Consider the following 24,908-nt stretch of genomic DNA (forward strand, 5'->3'; position numbering starts at 1 on the left):
ATTCATTATGAGCAGCCAACAGGATAAAATGATAAGGCAAACACAAACTCATTCCAGCTTTCCTCCCTCTGAGCTTCAAGGGAGGAGATGGTTTGTGTAAAGAAATGGGGAATTAAGCTGAAATAATGAAAAGCTTAACTGTATCAATTTCAGTCTACTTAGTTAATAATCAGGCAATCTGCAAAAAGAGTTTATTGGCAATTTATTGCAGCAGAAATATAGTAGGAGCACCACATTTATGAATAAAAGTGGTTAAGTTGTCCTTAAGAGTAATGCTACATGTACAAGTTATAATATTATAACAAGGTATTACCTATTATTCACAGTTATACTGAAGTAAAAGCATCAATAAAACTAGGGGGGTAGCAGGCAAATAAAGTTTTTTATAATTAAAAAAAAAAAATATATCATAATACATTTAAGATTTAACATGTAAGAATATGTTAATGTAATATTTAAGATTAATCTATCTTATAGGGTTCTTTTATTTTGGTTTTTTATTTTGGAAAAATTAATTTAACTAGCATATATTAGCTTTAGTTTAAGTAACGAGTGCTGGTTTTATCTGCTATTCTTAATAACCTGCTTGGTGTGTTTGAGTGTGTTTGTATATCAGGCTCCCATGTTAATTAAAACACAAAAATGACATCCTGTCAGCTATCCAGTGTGCTACATAGCAGCACTAAGGGTTTCCTTGTTATGAATGTATTAAAGTGCTACACATAATCTGAAAAATAAACAGCCAGTCTTTCAACTGAAATGGGGAAAAAAAGGTTTTTAGTCACTACTGTGCCACCGAATTACAAAAAAAAATCACCCATGCCCCAAACTTAGCTGAACTAGCAGAATCTATATTTTCAAGTAGAATAATTGTTATATGTAGCTTAAACCATCAATGCTTTTATGAAGATCAGATTGCTTCTAAATGTTAATATTTTAATTGCCACACACAGGAATATGACTAAAACTGTTATTAGTATGTACATAATGATATAAGACTATAATCTGATTGACTGAACTGTTAACATTTGATAAAACCTGAATCTAATAGCACGTTAGATCTAGCCTTAGTATCCCTTAATCCTTCTTCGTGTACATAGTGAAAGGGCATTTAAAACTGTCTAGACAGCAGCTTTTTTTTGTCTCTGCCCCTGCTGCCTGCTCTTGTCCACTTTCCAAATGAGGTGCAGTTCATCATAAACGAGGCTATTGTCATTATCCACTACAGTGGACTCTTCACCACCAGCATTTTGAACCAAAGCACATACCCGGTGTCTACATTTGTTTAAAAAATTATAATAATAATGAAGAAAGTTAATGATAATGGCAAGTAAAAAGGCACAAGTATATATGGGCATGACTACTTCTCAGACTCTACAAGAATAGCTGTGTGTGACTCACAGTTCAAGAAAGTTCATCCACTGTCTGACACAAACTGCTGTGGCTCCCATCCTTTATGTTCAGTAATAAGGGATAGCACATCCTGCACTGTGAGGTGCTGTCCCTTATTACTGAACACACATGTAAAGTAAAATTATAGTAGAACAGCTAAGCCACTGTCTTTACTGAAACTTTAATCATAAGCCACTCAGCCCAATTATCAATACAAGTCAAACATTTCAGTGATATCATGCTGCTTAAAATTTGCAGTTCCAACAGAACAAGATTTCTTATGAAAGACTGACTAGATGGAACCCAAAGTTTTTTAGCGTTAGTCTAATTAAAAGTCTGCTTTTTACTGGGGAGTGTGTGTGGCATTAAAAGTGTCACGAAAAAAGCGTTATCCTTGTAAACCTTAAAAAACGTGAAGAGTCGTCAGAAGCAGAGCGTAATAGAAACTTTCCAAGGCAGCTCGATGCTGGTGATGTGGTCAAAAGTGAAGAGAAAACCATATGAAGCACATCCTGTCTGCATGAAATCATACAGATCCAAGAGTAGAACAAGAAACTCACCTCATCATTTGAAAGTTTGGTCAGGTTCACAATTAAAACAATTTACATATTTGAGAGAAAATAAGAAAAACCCAGGATATGTGCTCTATAAATTTCACTGAAAGTGATGTATTTTTAAGTGTTATGCGTTTCTTTTTGAAGACAATGTTTCACGTTGTGTAAAACATATAGAAGTCTTGAAACATTTAATTATATAATGTATGCATTTTTCATCAAAAACCTCAATCAGTTTTCCAAAAAATGCTAAAATAAGACACATTTATAATTTGGCAACATGCATCAATGAAATGTCCATGATAAATAAATAACTACTCATTTGTTGCTTAGATCATTATTACTTTTTCTGGCTGAACAGATAAATCAGATTGTAATTCTGCATCCCAAAGTGATCGCATTTGTAACTCCCTCAGCTTTGGCAGGTTCCATTTGTTTACCTGTTTACACATGTAATATATCTCACACATGATCAGTGTATTGACTTTGACATGTAAAATCAGATAAATGCCTATTTGAATGCTTTGTTTTTTACAATAATAGAATTCAGGTGGAAAAAAAAATCTTTCTTTATACACAAACTGTAATTAGAAATTATCTTGGGATTTGCATGTATGCATTACCATATGGTTGGAGGCAGACAGAAGAGCAGTCTGCCTTATGTGTTGCTTAGAACAGAGAATTTGTCAGACATAAGCGCACTTCCAAATTAAAGACAATTTTCAAACAGTTGACTTGTTTCAGGAAAGTCTAGAGCTGAGCTCAGGTCAGAAGAATCCGGCTGAATACTGAACTGCGCCCACACTGAAGCACGTGTCCTCTTGCAAACTTTATTTAGTATCCACTTTGCGTTAATCTGAAATCATTTTTTCACACCTTGATCAAAAAAAAGGTGGCACATGAACACAGCTTTTATAGAGACTAATGGGTCCCATTAGTCTAACTAACTGTAGCCACTTTTCATAGCTGTCTGAATTAAATTTCCGGTTACACAGGGACTCGTAGATGTTATTATCAGATGCTTGGCAGGTTAAACTGTTTGTGCAAAGGCGAGGCAGGCTTCAGTCATTTGTCCCATTATTGCAATTAACACTGCTTTGGCAAAATGTTCTAGATGTGTTTTGCTGTTTTTGTTTTTGTCATCTGAATCGGATTAAGAGTTATGCTTTTAGGATACAGGAGTCTAAATCGGCATTGCTGCTGACATGCTAACTAGCTAAAGTCAGACTAAACCCCTCCAGTGCAGTGATTAATGTGAGCGTTGGTCATGCTCGGTGCTCTGTGGACCACAGCTAAAAGGATGACATTTTTCAAGTTCACTACACACAGAATTGCCTTTTATCAAATGTTTACCCTCTGCACCTGTGAGCATGGAATGTAAGAGATGACCACCCCCAAACTCTTTTTACAGCTGTCAAAGGGAAACTCCAAATCTCGAACACTTTCTGTGCAAAATCATCTTTTTTCTTCATTTAAAAAAAAAAAGAAAAGACTTATTGCTTTTCTTCAACGCGGCAGGTCTCTGGTGTTTGATTTATGGAACTAAAACGAAAAATGTCATGAGGTGGGAATGCTAAAGGAAGCAGGACTGTTGCCTCCACGTTGTAGAATGCACAGCTCGGCTGCGTGAGACTCTGCACATCCTTCCTCAATCATCGCGGCTGCGTGTTGTGAATACACGAAAGCAAAAACTGACAAAGATAAAAATGACTTTGAAGCTATGAGAAAGCAGGAAAAAATGGTGATTGACAACTCCAGAGGAGTGCATTGGGATTTTTTTTCGTCTTTGTGATCAAACATTCTCCTCTGCCTCTACTGTGACCAACTTTGCAGGAAGTGAATGGATCGGGCCATGAAGTCTGATTCTGGCTGAAACGGTCTCCAGCAGTGGAGACTCTGCTGCTGATTTATGAGGTTTACTGCATGCCGTGAAAAGTGGCAGGCAAGGGGGGAAGGGTCTTTGTAGAAACTTATCTTTCTGTAATTTATCACAGTACCACTCCCCCACCGACCTTCTTCCATTGACTCGTTTGTGAGCTGGATACCAACCATAGTTCAAACATAATGGACAATGTAGCTGGTGAGTGTACTAGAGCTTGTGGGTAATGGATATCTAGCATTTGTTTCATTTTACTCAATAACGACCAAAAAGTGGAAAGAGTGATCAATCAGAAAGTAATTAAGCTCACATCGGCGGTCTGGTAAATGGCTTTCAAAGTGCAAGAATACAGCAATAGCTGTTAACAAAGAGCCGTTCATCTCAGCCCATACATGCTTCACTCTTCTCTTACTTTAGCCTGTAGTGCTCCAGATGAATAAATATGGATCACAATTATGCACATAAATAACTGTTCATCGAAATCAGTTTGGAGTGAAAAATGGAACTTGAACCAAAATTCCTCATTCAGAGTTCTGCTAGTTAAAAATCAATTTGGCTAACGTAACCAATGTGTTTAATCTATTATTAATAACCCCAAATAGCATCTTGTTTCAGTGAATGCTTCTGCTGTTTCCACAGTCCATTCGCCTCTGCACTCAAATGATCAAACTTGCATTTAGCCTCACTTTAGCTGGTCGCACAAGCTCACCTTGACTGAAGCAATTACCAGGCAGAATCTCTAGTATTGATGTACAATATTATGCATAGAAATGGAGCGACCAGTGTAACGCTGTAAGAGCATCATGACGCTTGCAAGTACAGCAATGCAGATTAGATATTGAATGAATTTTCAGAGTGTCTGTGTTAGTTTCTCCTTTCCTCTCTCGCACCATACCAGCCTTATTCACTTCCTCCCACACCATTTATGATTCCTCACCTTGTCTGAATATGAATAAAACAACTTGTCTTGAATAATGTCTTCAGGTATGAGGTAGAATGTACGATGAATAAAGAAAGTTTCTCACCAATGTGCCTCCGACTTTCTCTTCTCTTCCACGAGGTTAGGGTGGAAGATGCAAACTGACTGAAGATCGTACTCATCTATTTTATCTTGTTCGTATAAATTTACATGAGAGATGTGTATGGCGTGGCAAGGAAATTTGTAAAACAAGAGAAGGAACTGATGATAGTGTAGCCTCAGCTTCAGGTTTTGGCTCGCAAACCTTGAATTTTAAGTTTGTTAGCACAGTTAATCACAAATTTGTGCATGTGTGTCCAAACCCATCACAAATAAGTCAATACTGCCTTGTCCAATACAGTGCAAATTAAGGAAACAAGAAAAAGAAGAATAGTAAAGAAAAGCCTCTCAAAAGGACACCTCCATTATTGGGAAGCAATTATGCAGACACAAGGCAGTGATCAATCAATAAGAAATATATTTATAATTCACTTACCACAAGTGCACCTCAATTAACCCCTAAGAAGGAGAACAAGTTGCTTCCCAAACAGGGGAGAAGAAAGTACTTGTAGGTAATACAACAGAGTTAATTTTTTTTAATGTTATTAATTAATCACAATGGGTGTGTATATACCTTGTGAATTAAACACACGTTGCAGTTGTGCAATCAGCAGGCCGCTGCATTAAGCAGAAAAAAATCAGGATATGGGATTATATCACACACTAACACTGTGTATCCATGGAGTGGCAGAAATAAAGTGGGTAAAAGCACAGCTGCAGTGCAGACTGCTCAACTGTGGTATGATGGGAGTAAATGTAGCAGGCATGTAATAATCTGTCTTGTCATACAAATGTTTCTACTGTCTGTTGTTGTTTATAACACAGCAGTGACTTTTTTTTCCTCCCTCTCTGCTGCAATCAGTTCATTGATGCTTGTGCATTTACTGCACGCAACTCTGGTCTGGACTGCCTTCCTCTGAGAAATCCCCTGATGCCTTGGAAGTGTTAGTGTTTTATTCTTAAAGCAGCAGTAGTTGTTTGTTTGGAAAAAATGGAGGAAAACGTCAGTGGTCACCATGTGTAGTGAGATTTGCACCAACTTTTTTTGCCTGTGTTTTTCCAAGTGCCCCCCAAGTCACCGAACATTTGATCTTTGGGATTTAGTGGATACAAGAGAAATCTCATTAATCACATTGATGTATACAGGAGCTTAACAGTATCTTTGTACAATTGTGTCTTCATTTGTCATCATTATTTTGAACAATAAAGATTCCAAAACCTGGATACATTGTATACAAATCCATCTCCACTTACAAATCACTGTTTCTATCGTTACTACAGAGCAAGTGCAACATACCCAGCATAGCTTTCTGCTATATGGCATTCACTTACCCTATGCGAATCCTACTTAGTAGTTACAAAAAGATGGCTTTGAATAGCATAATTCAGCTCTAGCTACGTGTTCATTCAGATAAAAGAGGGAACAGTGGCAGCATATAACTAAACACAAACATGGATAGGTGTTCTGGCGACAAAGAGATTTTTTGACAAAGATCTAATTATAAAAGCTTTAAAATTATGATTTAGGAAGTTAAGAGAATTATCAGTGTATCAGTATCACAGCTGAACAATTAAGACAGTTATTACAATTACATATGTGTTTAAATTAGTAAAATATGTTGTTTAATTTGTGCATGGCAGTTTTAGCCCTATTCTTTCAGCTGCAGTCCCAGCAGTGTTAAATGGTCAGAGAGCAAATAAAGAATAAAATAAAAATACTTTATTCTGTATGTGAGCTCAGCCATGTACAAATTTTATACAAGGTCAGTAGGTACAGTGCTTCGGTGATCTCTTTTTTGATTGCATCATTATATTAAGGGTTATAGAAAAATGAAATACTTTTTAAAGCCAGCCAGCAGTAAAATTAAAAAAAAAAAAAAGCAAGGAAGCAGCTGTATTTCCTATTGATGTTCATCAGGTAGGACAAAAGCACTCTGCACCAGGTTAGGGGTGCAGGAGAAGTTGCCATATTGATGTACGTCCGTAATAAGTGAACCATTTTCTTACTACTGAAAACCTAAGGTTAAAACTGAAGTTATCCTGCTAAGCCTGTAAGCCTGCTCTGTAGTACAAAACTGAAGTTCTAAAAACTGAACTTAGGCATTATATAGGTTTATAAAACCTGGGTGTTTATAAACTTTAACATTATAACCAGGACACTCCAGTCAGAATGAAACAGAAAGCTCTGGGTTTCGATAATTAAGGCCTCAACCACACAAGCCTTGAGACCAGTCAGTGACCCACTGGCAAACTCTGTCGCTAGGGGAAAATGTGTATTCCCCGACCAGCTGGTGAGTGACTGCTGGCTTTCTCAGAGAGAAATCCGTGGCAAAGAGGGTTCTGCACCAAAAACCTTCTTGTGTTTGCTTTGTTTTTGTTTGCAGAAAAGTCGGCGTCTTGCCTGCAAACTACAGAGGGACCACAATGGCCTGCTAGCAACCAAAGCAGTCACAATACAGTTCTTGGTATAACACTATACCCTTCTGCAACCAAATTCTCCTAGCTACAGCAAGTAATCTCACAAATCTACTCAACAACCAGTCATGAAATACAGTTTTCCCTGGCAAACAGTTCTTGGCAGGGTATTACTGACCAGTCTCCAGGCCAACATGAGAAAAAACAAACAAACAGTGCCACATGAGGTACGCTCCCAACAAAAAGGCAACCAAAATGTTAAAATACACAACTTTAGAACAGTGTAATCAGCTGGATTTATAAATGCTTTTTTGTTTGTTGGTTTGTTGTTGTTTTTTTTATTTCTGTAGCTATGCAAACTTAAAGTTAAGCATTATTAGGGGTGTGGGCAATTTAAGTGACAGGTTTGTGCTCGTAGATGTCTGCCGGTGTCAGTTTTGCTAATTAGAGTCACTGAAATGGATCTCTGGACCTGGATTTTGGTGTAGTTCCTTTTAAAGATGTAGTTATCAGACACACAATATCAGTTCATGTAAATGCAACTGTAATAAAAGATTAAAGTCTTGGTGAATTGGATTAAGCAGACAACATAGCATTTCACTTTCTTGACCAAGTATGGTCAGTTTGAGGGCATGGAAAACAAACATGACAACAGCTACAATGCTAAACACAACCTACATTCAAAGACATTTCACTAGTACATAGTTTCCTTCTCATCTGCTCCCTGTTATGCATTTCAAGGACATGGCCTAGTTTGTTTTAATTATGTGCATGTCTCCATTGTCCAAATGACTGAAGATTTAAACTGAAACATGCTGCAAGTAATATTTATTTCTAACAAAAAGTAATATTAAAGATTTGCATTTCAAACCCAGAACAGCTATATTTATAGCATATGTCTACATAAGCTGAATAGAACCAGAACTTAAACAGTCAATTTAATCAAAATCTCCACTGCAGCCCTCATTGGTCACACAAAATGTAACATGTAACAAAGTAATGTTATTTTTATTATATGAAGAAATCAAAAGTTTTATTATTTTGGAGTACCATATCTACCTGATAGATTAATGTTTAAAAGTCGAGCCAGAATTTTATGCTTAAAAAAACACATCTGACTTCACAGTTCTGACTTTGGAGACTGTGATTCCTCGACTCATAAAATTTTCACATATTGCCCTAATCCTCTTCCACAGATAACACTCTAATGAGACTGTAAAAATTCCAGAGCAATTAGAGCATTAATGGATTTGTCAGTGAAACTGAAGAGTGCGAATAATCTGCAGCATGTGATGACGCCATCTAGTGGGTGTCTTCTCCGATCAACTTTTAAAGTCAGCGAAGGGACTGTTAATGTGAGGGAGGGAGAAGAAGAGAGGTGACTGAGTATCTTCTGGTATTTTTTAATCTCCTGCTCCAAACACTGACCCCTTAATTCCCAATTAAGGACACAGCCTGTGTGGCAAATGAACTGGCAAGATGGCAACACAGCTCCCTGATCTTTTAAAGAAGAAGGCTATTAGCCTCTGCACATAAGATATAACAGAACCGCATGGGCTACAGCCCAAATAGCCTCCCTCTGAAACTATTTGATTTGCACACAACCGGTCCGGGAGAGTGCGACTAATCCAATCCAATTTCCGGACACGTAAAAGGCTCGGTGATTCATTGAAAAAAATCACCAGAGACAATGTGCCGAGCAAGTGCTGCTACACCTCCTGGCATTTCTAATTTCAATAAAGAAATAGGCAGAGTTACGGCTGCGCTGAGAGCGCATCACATGTGTCCATAACGACGATTTTCGCACAAGGGAGTCGTGTTCAGAGAAAACGGTTTTTATTGACGTCAAATGGATGTGTGAATGACTTTACCGCATGTGCAGGCATGACAGCAGCGATCAGAGCTGCCAGTTCTAACCAAAGGAGCACCGAGATCTCAGTAGACTGTTAACCAGTGAGGCTGTCCAAGAGGTTTCCAATTAGCCAGGACTGTGAGATTTTATTTTAAACTTTGATGGCGGCTCGTCTCCTCCAAACTCATTGTGAATTCATTTAGTTGTGAGGGGAGAGAGGGACGCTGCATCCCGCTGCTGACAGAGAGACCACTTGTACCGCCGTCACAACTGTGCCAAGAGACAGGGAGTCTTTGAAAGCCACCGGAGCGAACCCGACCGGCATATCAATCAGCGTCCCGGAGAGCGACTCGCTAGGTTCGCACCGGTAATAAAAGGTATTGTCTCAGAGGTCTGTGTGCCGGGAACAGAGAGGGGACATGGCACTTTTCCCGCTTGCAAATCGGAGGACAGCAATAGTAGGTGGCAAACGAATGTAAAAGCCAGTTCCCCCTCGTCTTGCCACGGGTGCGCACCGGCAAAGAGGCGCCGGACACGCAGGATCATCGATTCGCACTTTGTGATTTTTGCGCTGCGTAACCTATGTGACAAGAGCGGAGAGGAAACGGTGAACGGTGGGATTAAGGCGTGCGTCTCCTAAACTAAACACTCAAATTCTCAAACCATGGACGCCAGGATATTATTTTTGCTTGTTTCTTCTGCGGCATTTCTCGCTGAGCTGCACTGCGCCTCGCCAAGGACCACATCGGGGACGGATCTGCCCGCCATCGGCTTCAGCAACATCAGCAACAGCAGCGGGGAAAGCGGCGGCAAAAAAGACTCGAACCAAACGCAAATCTCCAGGAACAAGAGGAAAACATTAGCCGTGGATTTTGCGGTCCCCTCTCTGCTGCGCTATTATCTGGCGGAGTTCATAAAGAGACCCTTAAACGGCGACTGTCAGACTTTTAGCGGATGTTACACGGTGCGCGCAAACTTAAAAATGCAATGCATACCTTTACAGAAAACCATTTCTACTTTTGTGGACCTTAAGTCTGCAGCGGAATCAGCACTGAGGAACGCGTCTGCTGATGGACAGTTCCCCTCCTTCTACAAGCGACCGCTGACCAAAGTTCTGAAATTGGGCTTGACAAAGGCGAGCAGGAAATCTAACCAAGTTGTGGTGGAAATAGGAGAGGATTTAGTCAGGACGGGATGCGGGGGGCTGTCTGTGTACGAGGAGGCCCCGGTGTACATCCTGGAAATGGACCTCACAACTATTCTGGAGTGGTGGCTTGGCGCTGAGGGGGGCCGGCTCAGGGTCCGGCTTATGCCCGAGAAAAAGGCGCAGGTGCCAGGGATTGAGGATCGGTACACAGCGGCCATTCGAGCTTCAGACCCCCGCCTCTACCTCCAGATATCCTCCGCGGGTGAGTCCCTCTCTTCCACCCTCCCTTCGTGTTTTGCTCTCACTCTTTTGCCATGCTGTTTCCCCACACCCCCAGATGCAACTCGCTCACGGTTGTGATTTAAGTTCTGATGTGATTAATTTTTGATGCCCAATCCAGCGCGCTTGAAGATGCGCGCTGGGTGTGCTTTGGCTGGCTTCAATTGTGGTAAAGAAATGATAGCACATGGAGGAAGATCTGTTATTTGGACTGCTCTGATGGGAAAATGATGACTGAGGTATAACTACGTGTGTGCGTGTGTGTGTGCGAGAAGAAAATACACGGGGATTTCATACATTTAGTTCTGTTGCTCTGATTCAGAGGGCTCTCCAGACCCCTGTTTTATTATTGATGCCCAGAGCAGCTCTGAGAGATGAACTGAATGTTGATTTAATTTCCAAACACTTTGATTATTTCCACTTGGGATCCATGATATGTGTATGCAGCATCTTTAGAGGCTTCTATGTAATCAGTTCTGAGATGATAATTATTATTTCATTTGGAGAGAGGCCTCATTGCTTTATAATAACACGTCTATACTGCGTAAGGATGACTATAGGGTATGCAATGATGCTTAAGTTGGAAAAGGCCCCATCAGGGATTTTCTTTTAAACTCCACTGGCTTCTTCTTAAAGAAACCTTCTCAATTCCCCAAGCTAACCTGCACTACAGGTAGGGTGGAGATTTGAGAAAACAGGTTTTATTTTGATTAGGCACAAATTAAGCCCTTATCTCTAAGAAAGCTTTAGCACTCAATACTCAAGGGTCCTTCCCCCGTTCTTCTGAGCATCGGCACAATCAGTGTAATTGCTTAATCACTTTGATGAGGGAGGCTGGCCCAGAAAAATGCAAGGGAATCCATCAGACAAAAGAAGAGGCTGGCTAGGCTGGAAAGAAGACACCCAGTACCACCACCACCTCCACCTCCACCACCCTTTCGCCTCAAGGACTGTGTGCACATAGAAATGCATGCAAAATACACACTGAAACTAAGTAAGCCATGACTCTACAATATGCAGTGAGTTATTGTCTGTGCTGGTTACCACGTTCGGATTTCATTTGACATATGCTGTTATTACAAGTAGAGATGAAACACTTCAGTATGTCACACGCACACATCTGAGACTGTGGTAGAGAGGCACCTGAGTGGACTACCCGTGCAGCTCCCGGCAGGGATTCCAGCAACACAGCTGGTGGTGTTAACAGGTGGAAACCCATCTTGCGTTGATGCTATGATATGGTTTTTGCAGTAAATACATCATTTTAAGTTTATTTTTTAAAAGCACCCCTTTCACATTGTGACATTTAAGCGATACTTGAGAAAAACACTGAAGCCCACAACTTCCAGCAGCTCTGTCACAGATCAGGATGGTTGCTATTGTGTGACTGTAAAAAAACAGCAGGTACAGAAACAATGTGACATCTACACAGGGAGAAAGTCAGAGCACCTGGATGGGTCAGCAAAATTTTAGACTTTGGCAAAGGATGTTTCCTTTCACTTGTCATTATGCTTTTGACACGCCTTCATGATAACCATGGTCTGTTGCTGAAACTATGATTTTCCCAAACCAGCTTGAGTACCAAATCAAACCCAAAAGTCATAAAAATGCTCACATCAGCACACCGCTGATGTGAGCATTTTTAACACCCAGCTTCTTTTTAATTGAAATTGAGGTAATATGTCGGCTCCCGGCAGGCTTTCTGCCCAAAACAGTTTTGAGTGTTCGCAGGTGGGAAGCCAGCAGGGGATGTTTTTTCTTTTCCCTGGGGGACTCAGCTGGATTTTTTTGAGAGCACCACTTTCTTTCACTTTAAAACCACTAAGAGGCTCTTACTTGCCATTTTCACATACGTGAAGCCAAACCTTAACCACAACTGTGTCATATCAAAATTGTTTTATTTGTCCAACACTGTCTCTGACATATTTGTCCAGCTGACAGGGATTTAAATCCGATGAAGCTCCTCCTATATATCATTCTGGGGGACCATGACATCTTTAAGCAATACATTTATTATTTATTCGTGTAATTTTGAGGAGAAGATGACATTCACACTTCAGCAAACTGGGTTTATGTGTGCTGCACTTATATAAAACCAAAGAACAGCAAAAAACAGAAAATATAGACTTCACTGAGCACTTACAGGATTTGATTGGAATAAATAGACTACTGTCCATTGTTTATTACATCCATGATCATTTCTCATTTCGCCTCTATGCCGCATCCTTACATAACCCTAAAATTGATCACGTATTTAATCATTCAGGAAGAGTGCTGCTCAGAGGCGCTTCGCATAGGAAGCTTCGGCGAGTACATATAGGCGTATCCTTTCATTTCAAATCTGTTGGTAGGGGGATGCAATGAGAGCAAAGCATCAAAGTAGAGAAGGCGAATAGTAAAAGGACTGTTCTTTCACACTCTAGCTCATTTTTCTCCTACTGTATGAAATGAGAAAGCAGGAATCTAAGCACAATGACAATGTATGACAGAACATACAATATTATTGTTTTCTCTCTCAAACACACACGTGTGTGTGTGTGTGTGTGTGTGTGTGTGTGTGTGTGTGTGTGTGTGTGTGTGTGTGTATGTATACATCTTAGAGGCATGCTGAAACCTGTTCTCCTTACACCAAAAGAAAACTGTATCTGTTGCCAGTAAAAGTACACTATTTTAATGATTCAAGTTGACAGACCATAGACATTATGAAAGAGGGGCACAGCTGCCGTGACATCACCCAGCAGTTTCTTAAGTCCTACTTAGAAGGCTTGATGAGCATTTTCTCCATCATTATTGTCCTGTTTTGAAACTGGATGTGAAGAAAGGGGTGGGTCTGATTATGAAACCATATACTGTAATTTAAGAGTGTTCTACTGTTGCCTCTGTGTAATGTCAGTGAGTGTGGAAATCCCCCTGATGCCCGAAGTTCTAGCTGTGAGCACAGCAGCCCTCCTGGTCAGCTTGAGAAGAGTGACCAGTCGCAACAACACTGAAAGTGGAGGAGAAGGGAGCTAAAACATATGCTTATCAAATAAGAGGCACCAAGGGCTAGTATAAGATAAATGATGATTGTTGCAAAGTTACTCCAGTAAAATCCAAGAATAACAATATAAAGTTACCATAGCTAACTGTTATACAGACAAATCAAACCCTCTAAGGAGATTTTGCCTCTGATCTCAGTGCTTTCTCAACTTCTCAGTTGTCATTTCATACCATTTTTCTACCTACTGTATACAAATGGGACTGCACATAGTGTTACACAGTGGCCAGTTTTGATCTGCTTATGCTACAGGGAGGTAATGAAGTTAGGCTTTTTTTGTGTTTTAGTTCTTTGCGTTGGGTTGTTAAAACAATAAATCATGTGTTGTCTTCAAAAAAAAAAAAAAAAAACCCACAACACACTTAATATTTCTTTAGCATTTGTCAGAGAATGCTCAAAATTCACCAGCTCATCACACTGAATTCACCCAGCACCGACAAAAGGTAAATTGCAGTTAAAATCTATTAGCTTCAAAGTCATAAAACCATGAAGCTACCTTTTGTGACATATTTTAACCTGATCTTCAAGGAATACTGATTAGGTTAACGATCTCACCTCACACAACACATTATGATACAGGTCAAGTGAACTGCCAACTGTATAATTAGATATAGGTGTCAGTCTGGGTGTGAATGTGTTGTCGGTATGAATAAGTTCACCTGGGAAAGGGCATTGACCTATAAAAGGAGTATGCTGCTTTTTGCCTGATGTCAGAATATGACAGTTACTGGCGTGGTTCTTGCTGACCTTGACACTATACTGTCATACAACACATTTTGTTTTTATTAACATTTTTTTTTCCGTAGTTTTAGAGCAGATCTCAGTACCAACCAAATCACCCACAGATTACACTTCTACTGCACATGTGAAAATTTACATGACAGGCTCCTCCCACCAGAGCACTGAACAAACTGCATGCTAATTCATGCTGTGCACTCATCAACACCTTTACCATGAAGGCAGGGAGATGTGGCTGCAGGCCAAATGAAAACTATCCAACTTCAACTATCTGGTTGCAGATTAGCTCAACAAATGCTGGACAACCACTGTCTTTAGCAGTATCTTTGTGTATGTAAATACAGATAAACTCTCCCTTCCCCCCAGAACATTTTCTTTTTTTAATTGTAATGTAGGGCACAATTTTTATATAAAAATAAAAATAATTATTTCAGTACCGACACAGCACTCCGTGAAGATGAGTTATATAGATATCACAACCTTGATGTCTACCAGGTTTCTTGTGTTAATAAAATAGACAACTGCTAAAACAGTTCATCTACTCTTTTTGTTTTGTTTTACTTTGTTTTGTAAGCTACACTTCAGCTAATTACATTTTTCATATAATCTAGTTTTCATAGTCAGCTATTTTTTTCCACAGCTAATTTTAGTTTTCATTTTAGTTTTAGTTGATTACAGCAACCTTTCAATGGCATCTTATAAATCTTTTTTAATTCAAAATCTTTCAAAGTCATGTGAAAATGAAAGTTTTTCCCTGCTGTCAATCCTTATTGCCAGGGGCTGCTGATCAAGTCGACTTCATTAACTAATCATCAAGGATGAGTATCTCTATAAAAGCAGAGGTGTTGCAGGTTGAAGGTTAAAGTTCATGATAGTACAATCAGATAAAATGGAACAATGGCTTGGAAACGAGCCATTCACAGGACTTCCGGAACAATGTCCTGTGGACAGATGAGACCAAAGTGGATACATTTGCAGTAATGCACAGCGCCCATGTTTGATAGAAACTAAACACAGCATATGAACACGAACACCTCCCATGAACTCCTTAGCACAGTGGTGAAGAGTGATGATTTGGGCTCATTTTGCAGCCACAGGACCTGAGCACCTCGGTGTCATTGAGTCAAACCATTAAAGTCTATATCAAAGTGTTTTAGAGACTAATGCAAGGCCATCTATCAGACAGCTAAAGCTTGGCCCAAACTGGGTCAACAGCAGCAAATCAGATCAACACAGAATGATTGAAAAAGAAAATAATCAAGGTGTTGGAAGGGCCCATTCAAAGATCACACCTCAACCCAACTGAAATGTAGTGGTGGGAACTCAAGGAGGCTAAGGGCAACACTGTAAAGAAGAGTGAGCCAAAATTTAAACACAACAATATGACAAGCTGATAAAATCAAAGTCAGAAAGTTACTTCAAGCTATTTCTGCTAAAGGTGGTTCTGGAAACATTAGCATTATGAGGTTTTTTACAGGACTATACAGAGTACTGTGAAAACCCTTTTTTCCCATGTGCTTTACCTCTACGTCTGGTTATCATCACATAACCCTTGCCAGATCATACATTGTGAGACTGAATATTTTGTATGGGATTTTGAATAGATTTGTCAAATCACAGTTTATGTGAGCTTGGTTAAATTCACTTCTAAACAAAAGGGAATTATCATGAATGATCATGGGTAACAAATGACAGAAGTATTCACAACATGGGTGGACTCCACTGACACTATAAGCCTCGCACTGTATGCTCAGTGCCTTCGACTAGATTACTCTGTTGCCTGTTTGCAGAGCCACAGTTATTGTCATAAGTGATTATTACATTGTGTTTCTGCAAAGCAAAACTGTGTTTACTTGCTGCTGATGCACAGAAAGACATGAGCTCTGAACATCTCACACACACACGCACGCACACACCTGTCCTCCCTCCGTGTCTTTCTGTTGTCACGAACTCCCTCCTCCGTACAAAATGCCTCAACACTAGGCTCCAATGAGTATTGTCTCACTTTTTCAGCTTTTTTACGCCCCTGACTCACCAATGTTTGGCATTTTTCTGTGTAATGTACGTGCTACACTTGTTTTTCCAGCCTCCAGAAAGACGCTGGCTATTAGCATGAAATAAATACCCGCTATGGCACCCAGAATAATTTGACAATCAGGGAAGCATGCCTGCGGGAATCAAGGCATTAAACTCTGCACAGTGCAGTTATACTTACTCGCCTTGTGCACCCTATGGGGGACACCATTAATGAGAAATACTTCTACCAGTTACAGTATAAGAAAAGGGAAACAATGCTCTGCAGGTGTGATAAAGATATGACCTCCACTTTATTAACCTTTGTTATGTTTACCAAGTGGTGCCATAAATAGGTTGCAAAAGAATCTTTAAATGATTTCAGCATTGGAAGCTGGAAGAAGTTGAGCTTCCGCCTCATTAAGCTGCATATACCTTCCTCAGAGCTCGTTGGGAAGCTGATGTTTCTCGTCGCTCCATTAGCAAAGAGTGTCTTCATGAACACACTTAACAGAATTTGATTGAAGCCCTAAAGTAAAAGACTGCTACCATCATGCTTGAAAGGAGCAGCTGTGCATGTTAGAGCGTTTCTTGCCATATTTGCCCCTCGGCTCGGCCTCAAATCCAAACACATGATTTTCTATTGAGCGTCACCAGTATGCCATTTCCTTGGAGAGCCTCAAAATTGAATCCCAGTGTGTGGATGTTTTACGTGTTAAGCAAACTCAGTAATTCCTTCTGAATCATAAAGAAAGCAAACAGTACATTACATACTCAGTACTTTGTTTACCTTGTGTTGTCTGTGGCCCTTCTGGAAGAGATTTCTCTTTGGAAGATGAAAAACAACGTAATTTCCAAAAGCTTTTCCTTTGTCTCCTGACGAAGTAGTTGGTGTAGTAGCCTCAAGAGAAGTTTAATTTATGGTGCTAGAGAGTGTAGTCGGTCCGACAAAAGTTACTGTTCACCCAGCATAATTACAGTCATTTGTAAACAAGAGTACACAGACATACTCAATTAATTTTATCATTATTCATCTTCATTTTTTAAATAATTATTATCATTTGAATTGTTTTGTTGCATTGTCATTAACTTCATAGCAAAACGTGATTGACTTGTTTTTGCAGTAATAATTATGTGTATTCATGCCAGTGAAAAACATGCTAATGTGAATTTGAAGGCAGGGTTTCTACGATTACGATCCCGCCAACTGACGGGCCCAATCACCAATCTAGCTGAGAAGATTAGTCTTTTAATTTATGAGTCACAATTATTTCGATAATATGCCAAACATTGCCAGGCTCCAGCTTCTAGCACATTTGTCGTTGCCTTTCTTCTGTGTTACAATAGAACAGCTTTGAGTTTTAGACATTTCAGATGGTTTGTAGGACAAACACGAGAATAAATAAACAGGTAATTTAAAAGTTATTTACTAGTTCCGGCACTTTCTTGTGTTTGTTTAAGACCAAAATGAAGATGTTCTGGGATTGTCCCTATCAGAATCAAAAACCTCACTTGAAGTAATTTTGACTTATTTTCTGTTCAAGGCAATTTTCTTGTGCACCTCTGGGCTATTTTCAGCAGGACTGCTGCTTTTGAATCGCTCGATAGTCCTGTTTGGTCTCCTTGCACGTGTTCACCTGCAGTGTGTGCTGGATCTCAAATGTGTCAAAATGGTGATCCTTCAACTTGATTTTCATTTTCAGTAAGTGGACAAAGTCACGGGGAGGCAAATCTGGTAAGTGGTCCAGATGGTGAGCAAACTGTGTTGGTGTGGCCAAAAGATGTTATTAATGTGTTCTGTGTCGACATGCTCCACATTTCAGATCGTTGCTGCTGAGTGTTCTCTGTCAGATGCCTCAGGATGCTGAACTTTGCATCGACAGACTCACCCAGGGAGGCAAATTCATGTGTAGAATCCCCTGATTTAAAAAAGAGAAATACCTGCATTTGGGATTGGAAATAATTGATTTTTTTGACTGAAAACTGTTCTATTTACCATCGACAATCGTTAGTATTTGTTATATACCTCTTAATGTTTTTTCTTTACACAAGTTTGCCGTTAATGGTAAAATAATAGCATGACACAGAACACAGAAGTGTTTTAGAATACACCTTCAAGTGAGCATTCACTCACTGGATGTGTTGTGAAAATTTATCTGATACCAAACTGAGCCAAATCCTAAAGAAACTCTAATATGAAACAAACACACAACCTGTGACGATACAAAATTCAGGTTTTCAAAATAATGATCTGTATAAAAGCAAAAAGATTATCTAATGCCATCTTGACCTCCAGGAAATGAAAATTTAAAAAATGACCATAGCACACTGATAACTGTTTTCAAGCGTGCAGGGCTCTGAAGGGTTGCAAGCATTCAAGGTGGGTTTAAAATAAGTAGTGAAAAGTCTTTATTTTGCAGGGCTAAAGACCTTAAAAAATACTCTAACACATATCGGCTTGCACCTTCTTCAGGGTGCAGAGATACTAAGACACCAAACCGAGCAATTATAGCTTCACTCACCACAGATGTACTACGCTAATTAAATGCATCATTTTCTTTAGCTTCTAGGGGCAATGGAAAGCACATTTCTCTAGCCTTTAAGGATATCACCTAGGAAGTACATAGTCCTCTGATAAGGGTGTTTAGAAACACTTTTCTAACCAAAGATAGTGTAAACATAAGAAGTTAAACTCTATAAATAATAAAAAGGAACAGAACAAATACACTAAAGGCTCACAACGATAGCTAACCTTTGCGGAATTTACAAAATTTAAAAATTCCTCTAAGATCATGGGGATGAATCCTTCATAAAGTCACAAAGGATCCATGGAAAGCATGGATCACTCACCTCATCCATGTCATGTTACGTAATTACTCACCGGAGAAAGTAACTGATACACCACTTGAACAAATTGTCACATAATTATCAGTTAACAATATAAACCTATAGGCAACAGATCCGCACAGCAACACAAATCTCTATCCTAATGAGGACACACATGCGCTCTTTCTTTTAGTTTTTACATATGAACACAAAGTCAGTACTACAGATCAAAGATGAAAACCAGCCCAAAGAGACTTCAAAGCCATTTCCACAGTTATTCTACTTTAGAAACATGAACAGGTAGAAATGAAGGCTGCAAGTCTGACTGCTCACTCAGCTTGAAAATCACTCTGGTCTCTTGGCTAGCTTTGTGTCAGCATGCTGTCTGTGCAGATGCTTGCAAAGAGACGAAGTTCTGTATGCAGTGTAATCTGGTTGTTTCTGTCTTAGATACAGTTTCCTCTTTACCATTGCAGTTTTTCTTTTGTGCAATAAAAATAAAAGTAATGTCAACAACTTATCTCCTCAAAAGCTGTTCCGTGCCAACATTTTTGTCCTCCTGTGCACTTACTGAAATCAGCTGATTGTAGCACAGGTAGAAAAAGCATGTTTTTTTAATATTTGTTTTTTACTAATAATTACTTAATCAGTAATTCCTGAGTTTAGCGCAGTATGCATTACCGCATTACAGAAACACGTTCCTTTATAACCTTCCTGATTTGAAGGCAAGCTGGCACTGCAAAATATAATGATGTTCACCTTCCTGGTTTAATCTGGCTCAAACCTTTCACTCCTTGATGAAGCTTCTAGGGAAACCGATGAGAAGAAAGTGGTACAATTCAGAAGTCAAGAGATCCATTTATATCCCTTTAATTTGGCTTAAACCAAATATAGACATTCACTAAAAGAAAAATTATAGCTACAGCCAAGCATGAAGATGTCAATATGTCAGTGATTTACTGCTTTAGGGAGAATTGAGTGAAACATAAGTTCAGCTCTTGGACAGAAAATTCAGTTATTAGTCTGTTAGCTGTAACTGAAACACTAATGTGAAACGCAATGATCCCAATTTGAAAAATCCCAAACCTCTAAATTTCTCAAAAAATATTCCACCACAGTAATGTGAAAACCTGATTTCTCAATACTGGAAGTGTTTGGTTGTTGTGGCAGATTTCAAGGCAAACTATTAAGCAACAAGAAGAACTGGATGACCTTTTTGCTTCAAGAGTTATAACTTAAAACTTGTATTTTGTGTTTACTCAAGTTTCATTTGTTTTATGTTGACTTCTGATTAAAGAGATGACATTTTAGTTTGCAGAAGATACAAAAACACAGGAAATAAGGATGTGGATGAATAAGTTTTTGTTCATCCTGTGACACGCCATTTCCTGTTGCCCAGCATGAGCTCCCGCATGATAGATTAGTGTATGTAATACACAAATACATGGCAGACTTATTAACACTAGGTATGTTAAGAACAAACAGTTCTGGGGACTGCCTGAGGGTACACATGGGTGCTCCCATGAGAACTACATACCTCCAAGAACCATTTTTCCTGATTACATTCACTCCACCTACATGAATTTTAAGTTGGAAGATGCTGTTAGTGAAGCTGTTGTTGTGTGACACTGATGTTACGATAAAAACTAAGCTAAAAACGGCATGTGTGAATTTGCACTGTGATATTAATACAATGCATATACCAAAAAATGACCGGTGGCTGTTTTCGTTATATGTTATGAAATTTAAAACAAGCCATCAGTCTCTGACAGACGGTTCCTCTGGCAGACCGCAGTGCCCCGTACCACTGATGATATAGTCCAAAAGCCAGACTGTCAAATGTTTTTCTTTGCCTGCATAACCAGCTTGTGTTGTTTTGTGGTCACTGATAATGTTAATTAAACCACACCAATTCAGACTTGCTTTGGCTGTTATGAGGTCTCTTGCTTTCTTTAAAAAAAAAAAAAGAAAGCTTCAACATTCCCACCACCGCATATATGCTTAGTAAAGCCTGAAATGTATCATCACTTAATTTGTTTGCATGCTGTTTTATTGTGTTGTGCTAGGCTGACGTCATTCAACATGTGTAACGTCTCTGCTAGTGTTCATATGTTTGTTGTTTTAATACAGTCGCTGCCAAGTGTATGTCTGCCTCACTTATTCTGTAGTAGGAGCAGAGCTATGAACTGTGATAATTCCCACTGCAGACATTTCAAAATGATGGGACTTGCTCCAAAAGTTACATGAAAATGTGTTCCAAATGTGCCTAATGAAAATATCTTCTAATTGCAAACTTTACCAAAAGAGATTATTAGATACAGTTCAAATTTGTTCAAAAAATCAAGGAATAAAGGAACAGCCTCAACACTGGAAACAAATCATGCTGAATCATATAATGTACAGTATAAGTTTGATTAATTACCACATTCAAAAGAGACCATTTACTACTAATTACCTTGTGACCAAAAATGTGTTCATTTACTTTTGTTACCCAGCAGAGCTCAAGCAGATGAGCTTTTTAAAAAATCCAAATTCTTCACACATACAGGCTGCACCGTTTTTATACACGTAGAAAAAGAAAACAAGATTTGCAGTTCAAGCAGCAGGCAGTCCTACAATTTGAAACAATTTGCTGAACATCCCGTCGCCAGCTTTGTTTACCTGCCTGCACAGCAATGCACAAGTCCTGACTTCACAGGTGCAGTTACCCAACCACCACCTAAAAAGAAGTGACTCCTGAATCGACACACAGGCATACACTACAAGCAGCCACCATTTTCCACATCAGTATACAGATGCAAAGTAATGGCAAACTCAGAGTAAGAGAGAAAGTTGAACCTCCAACTGGATTACTGGGATTAATATCATTATAATGATCATAGTATACGTCTGTGTATATGTCTGTATATACCCCATATATTCTCCTCCTTAATGAGTCGTCTAAACTTTGCACAAATATCATTACACATACAGCAATTACTGACACCGGTATGTTCAAAAAAATATTAATCATTAACCCCAATTTTTCTACATATTATGTTAATTATAATCTGTAAATGCAATGTTATGTTCTCCGTTTGTTTGTTTCATGTGTCACATTCAATGTACGTTGTCCATATGTGACAAGTGACTTAACAGTTACCAGAATTTGTATCTGTGAATGAATTTTGTTTGAATCACCACAAAATACAGAAAAAGGAATTTGAAAAAAAGTTGAAGGCTAGTAACTGTAATATAATGAAAAAGAATATCAAAAACTATGCATTACTGAAAAAAATGCACATCATTTGACTTGAAACAGTTTGAAATAACAGCTGTCATCTTTTATGTACAGTCTATGGACATTTTCTATGGAAAAAGTGAAGTGGCGTCATTCTTAAGCTGAAGTAAAAACGTAAATACTTTGGTGGGACTGCAGTTTAAATGGAGCTTCATGGCACACTGCACCTGTTGACCTTTAATTTAGTCCTTCCAGGTGGAAACCCGCAGTGCCACGGGAAAAGCGACATGACATTGCAAGTGTGGATTCATAGTAATCAATGGGACTCCTGACATTTAAAACTTGTATCAATCAACTGCTAATGGTAAAATCAATAGGAAGTCAGAATGACATGCCACTTTATTATTTATACATTTCTATGATCAATTCACTCAAAGAGTCAGCAGTGTTGTGACACCCCAGTGGACCCATGACACCCTGTACAGCTGATCAATACTGCACATTACACTGAGCATGATCAAGTGTCTCAGTGTTAGCTTCAAAGTAGTCTTCATTTGGAGATGGTGTGCTTGCAGATATAATGTCACTGTATAGGACAAAGCAAAGAATTCAACATAAATAGAAGAACTTGCCGTGCTGTAGCTCCCCAGTCTTTGTCAGTGTAATACATTGAGTAATTCCTCTGATTCAGAGCACCGGCAATACAAACTTGGTGCTCAAATGTCGGTGTAGCTTGACTGAACTAAGTGCAGGGATATCATTAACACTATACACTGTCAACACGTGCGCATTTCCACGTAGACCCATGTGAAGTATTGCAAACATAGTAGTTTCTGTTCTAATTTAAGAAAACACCAGTTCTGTGTCACTATGTCCAGTGAAAATTTAATGCATTTTAATGAGATAGCCCTTGAACCTGCTCGGATTCATTTATGACAGTCACACATTGAACAGGTCTGCTGTCAGCGTAATGAGACGGCTGATTTTTCTGGGCTTAAAGAAAGTGAAGAAATCATTAATTTAGCTGCCTGAGCTGGTGACTTGTACGGCCTGTGAAGCGGCCCTCACATTAGTTGGCTCCATCTCAAAAGCTCAGAGACTGCAACTGTTGCCCAAAAACACAAGCTGTTAGCATTCTGTAGGCAGCCATACTTCAAATAAAATATGAAAATGGCAAGCTTGCCAAATTGGTAGCTACAGATAAACACCTTGACAGTGTAAACAGCAGCTAATGCCCTTTATGATATTAATCACCCTGATTGTAGTTAATGCTTATGTCACTGTTTTGTAAATTAGCTGGGCTCAAGGTGACTTTGGCTGTGATTCCTTTTTCATTCCTTATTCAGCAGCACTGTCTCTTTTCTTCTTTCCCCTGATGTTTTACTTATTTATGCCACTTGTGTTTTTCAGTTTTTTGCTTTTTTTTTTTTCAAAAAAGCTGCCTGTTTGATTAATGGTTATGCTTGTGAGAGGCCTCAGCACTAGATTTTAGCTTAGAGCTAGATGTAGAGTTGAACACATACTCTACACGAGCTGCATGTGAAGCTCACATCCTGAGATGCTCCACTTTCATAATGAGAAAAGTAAATAATGTGCATAATCAATGGTCATACTGTTCTTGAAGTTGTGCACTGCATATTACCCTATGTGTATAGCTCATTTTATATTTGTCCTTGCCATTTATTAGACGGAATATATTTTACATTCAATTTACATTAAATTAATTTTACTATTAAAACAAGCCAATGGCTGGAAAACATGCAAAACGTTATCAGTATAGGCTTTCCGACCAAAATTCTTTCAAACAGCTAAGTAAAGTGTACACTGTAAAGTGTAAATAACCTTTTCCTAAACCTAACCAAGACTTTTTAGTGCCTAATCCTGAAGAGTATAAAATAAAAAGAGTCAAAAGTTTAAAGGAGGATGTGGACTTTGTTGCTCACCATTCTGCATTCGTCTTCAGACTTCCAGAAGCCTTTCTCTTGGAAACGCCAGAAACAAAACATCTCCCACTTGTGAAAAATCCTGCTTGTTATCCTTGTGTATACAGAAAAACATGATAAGATGGGTTCTTTGTTAGTCTCACTAACCTTTGTGCATGAGCAGTAAAACGATTCTGCAAAGGGCTTAAATTAATATTAACAGCCAGTTGGGGGTGCTTCACTCAGTCCACACTTGCATAAGTAGGTCCAGAGAAGTAGAGGTGTACTAGGTCAAGCTTCAACCTTTATATTCTGCACTGAGCATTGATTTGTTTAAAACAGTCAGAGTTTAATCAAATTCCTACAAATGTGAGTCGAAATAAAAATCAGCCTGTGTTGGTAATGAAAGGGTCAAAGTCTAGGATTGTATGTATGAAGTCCTTCTAAAAGAATTTAGTGTAAATGTTAACTTTCCTGACACGTTATCGCATGCATTATGCATTACTCACTCTTGACTTCCACTTAAAACTACAGTATTGATTTTCTTCTGATTCCAAACTAATTAAAAATAATCAAACTAATTATTGCAAAAAAGGAATCCCTACAATTCACTACC

General features: G+C 38.9%; 1 protein-coding gene across 5 annotated transcripts in view; it reads left to right on the plus strand.

The window, feature by feature from the left end:
- The window catches only part of alk (ALK receptor tyrosine kinase), a 482,106-nt gene that overhangs the window by 65,421 nt on the left and 391,777 nt on the right, over positions 1 to 24,908 (plus strand). For 3 of the 5 annotated variants that reach the window (XM_019349049.2, XM_005477534.4, XM_025900877.1), the window contains exon 1: positions 8,999 to 10,519. The exons of 1 other annotated variant lie outside the window; for it this stretch is intronic. In XM_019349049.2, the coding sequence (XP_019204594.1) occupies positions 9,775 to 10,519 (745 nt within the window). In that variant the 5' untranslated portion in view covers positions 8,999 to 9,774. Of the gene's footprint in view, positions 1 to 8,997; positions 10,520 to 24,908 lie in introns of those variants that run through there. One more of the 5 variants, XM_019349050.2, reaches the window with a different exon arrangement.

This window comes from Oreochromis niloticus, linkage group LG19 (assembly GCF_001858045.2).
Source record: "Oreochromis niloticus isolate F11D_XX linkage group LG19, O_niloticus_UMD_NMBU, whole genome shotgun sequence".
Lineage (NCBI taxonomy): Eukaryota > Metazoa > Chordata > Actinopteri > Cichliformes > Cichlidae > Oreochromis > Oreochromis niloticus.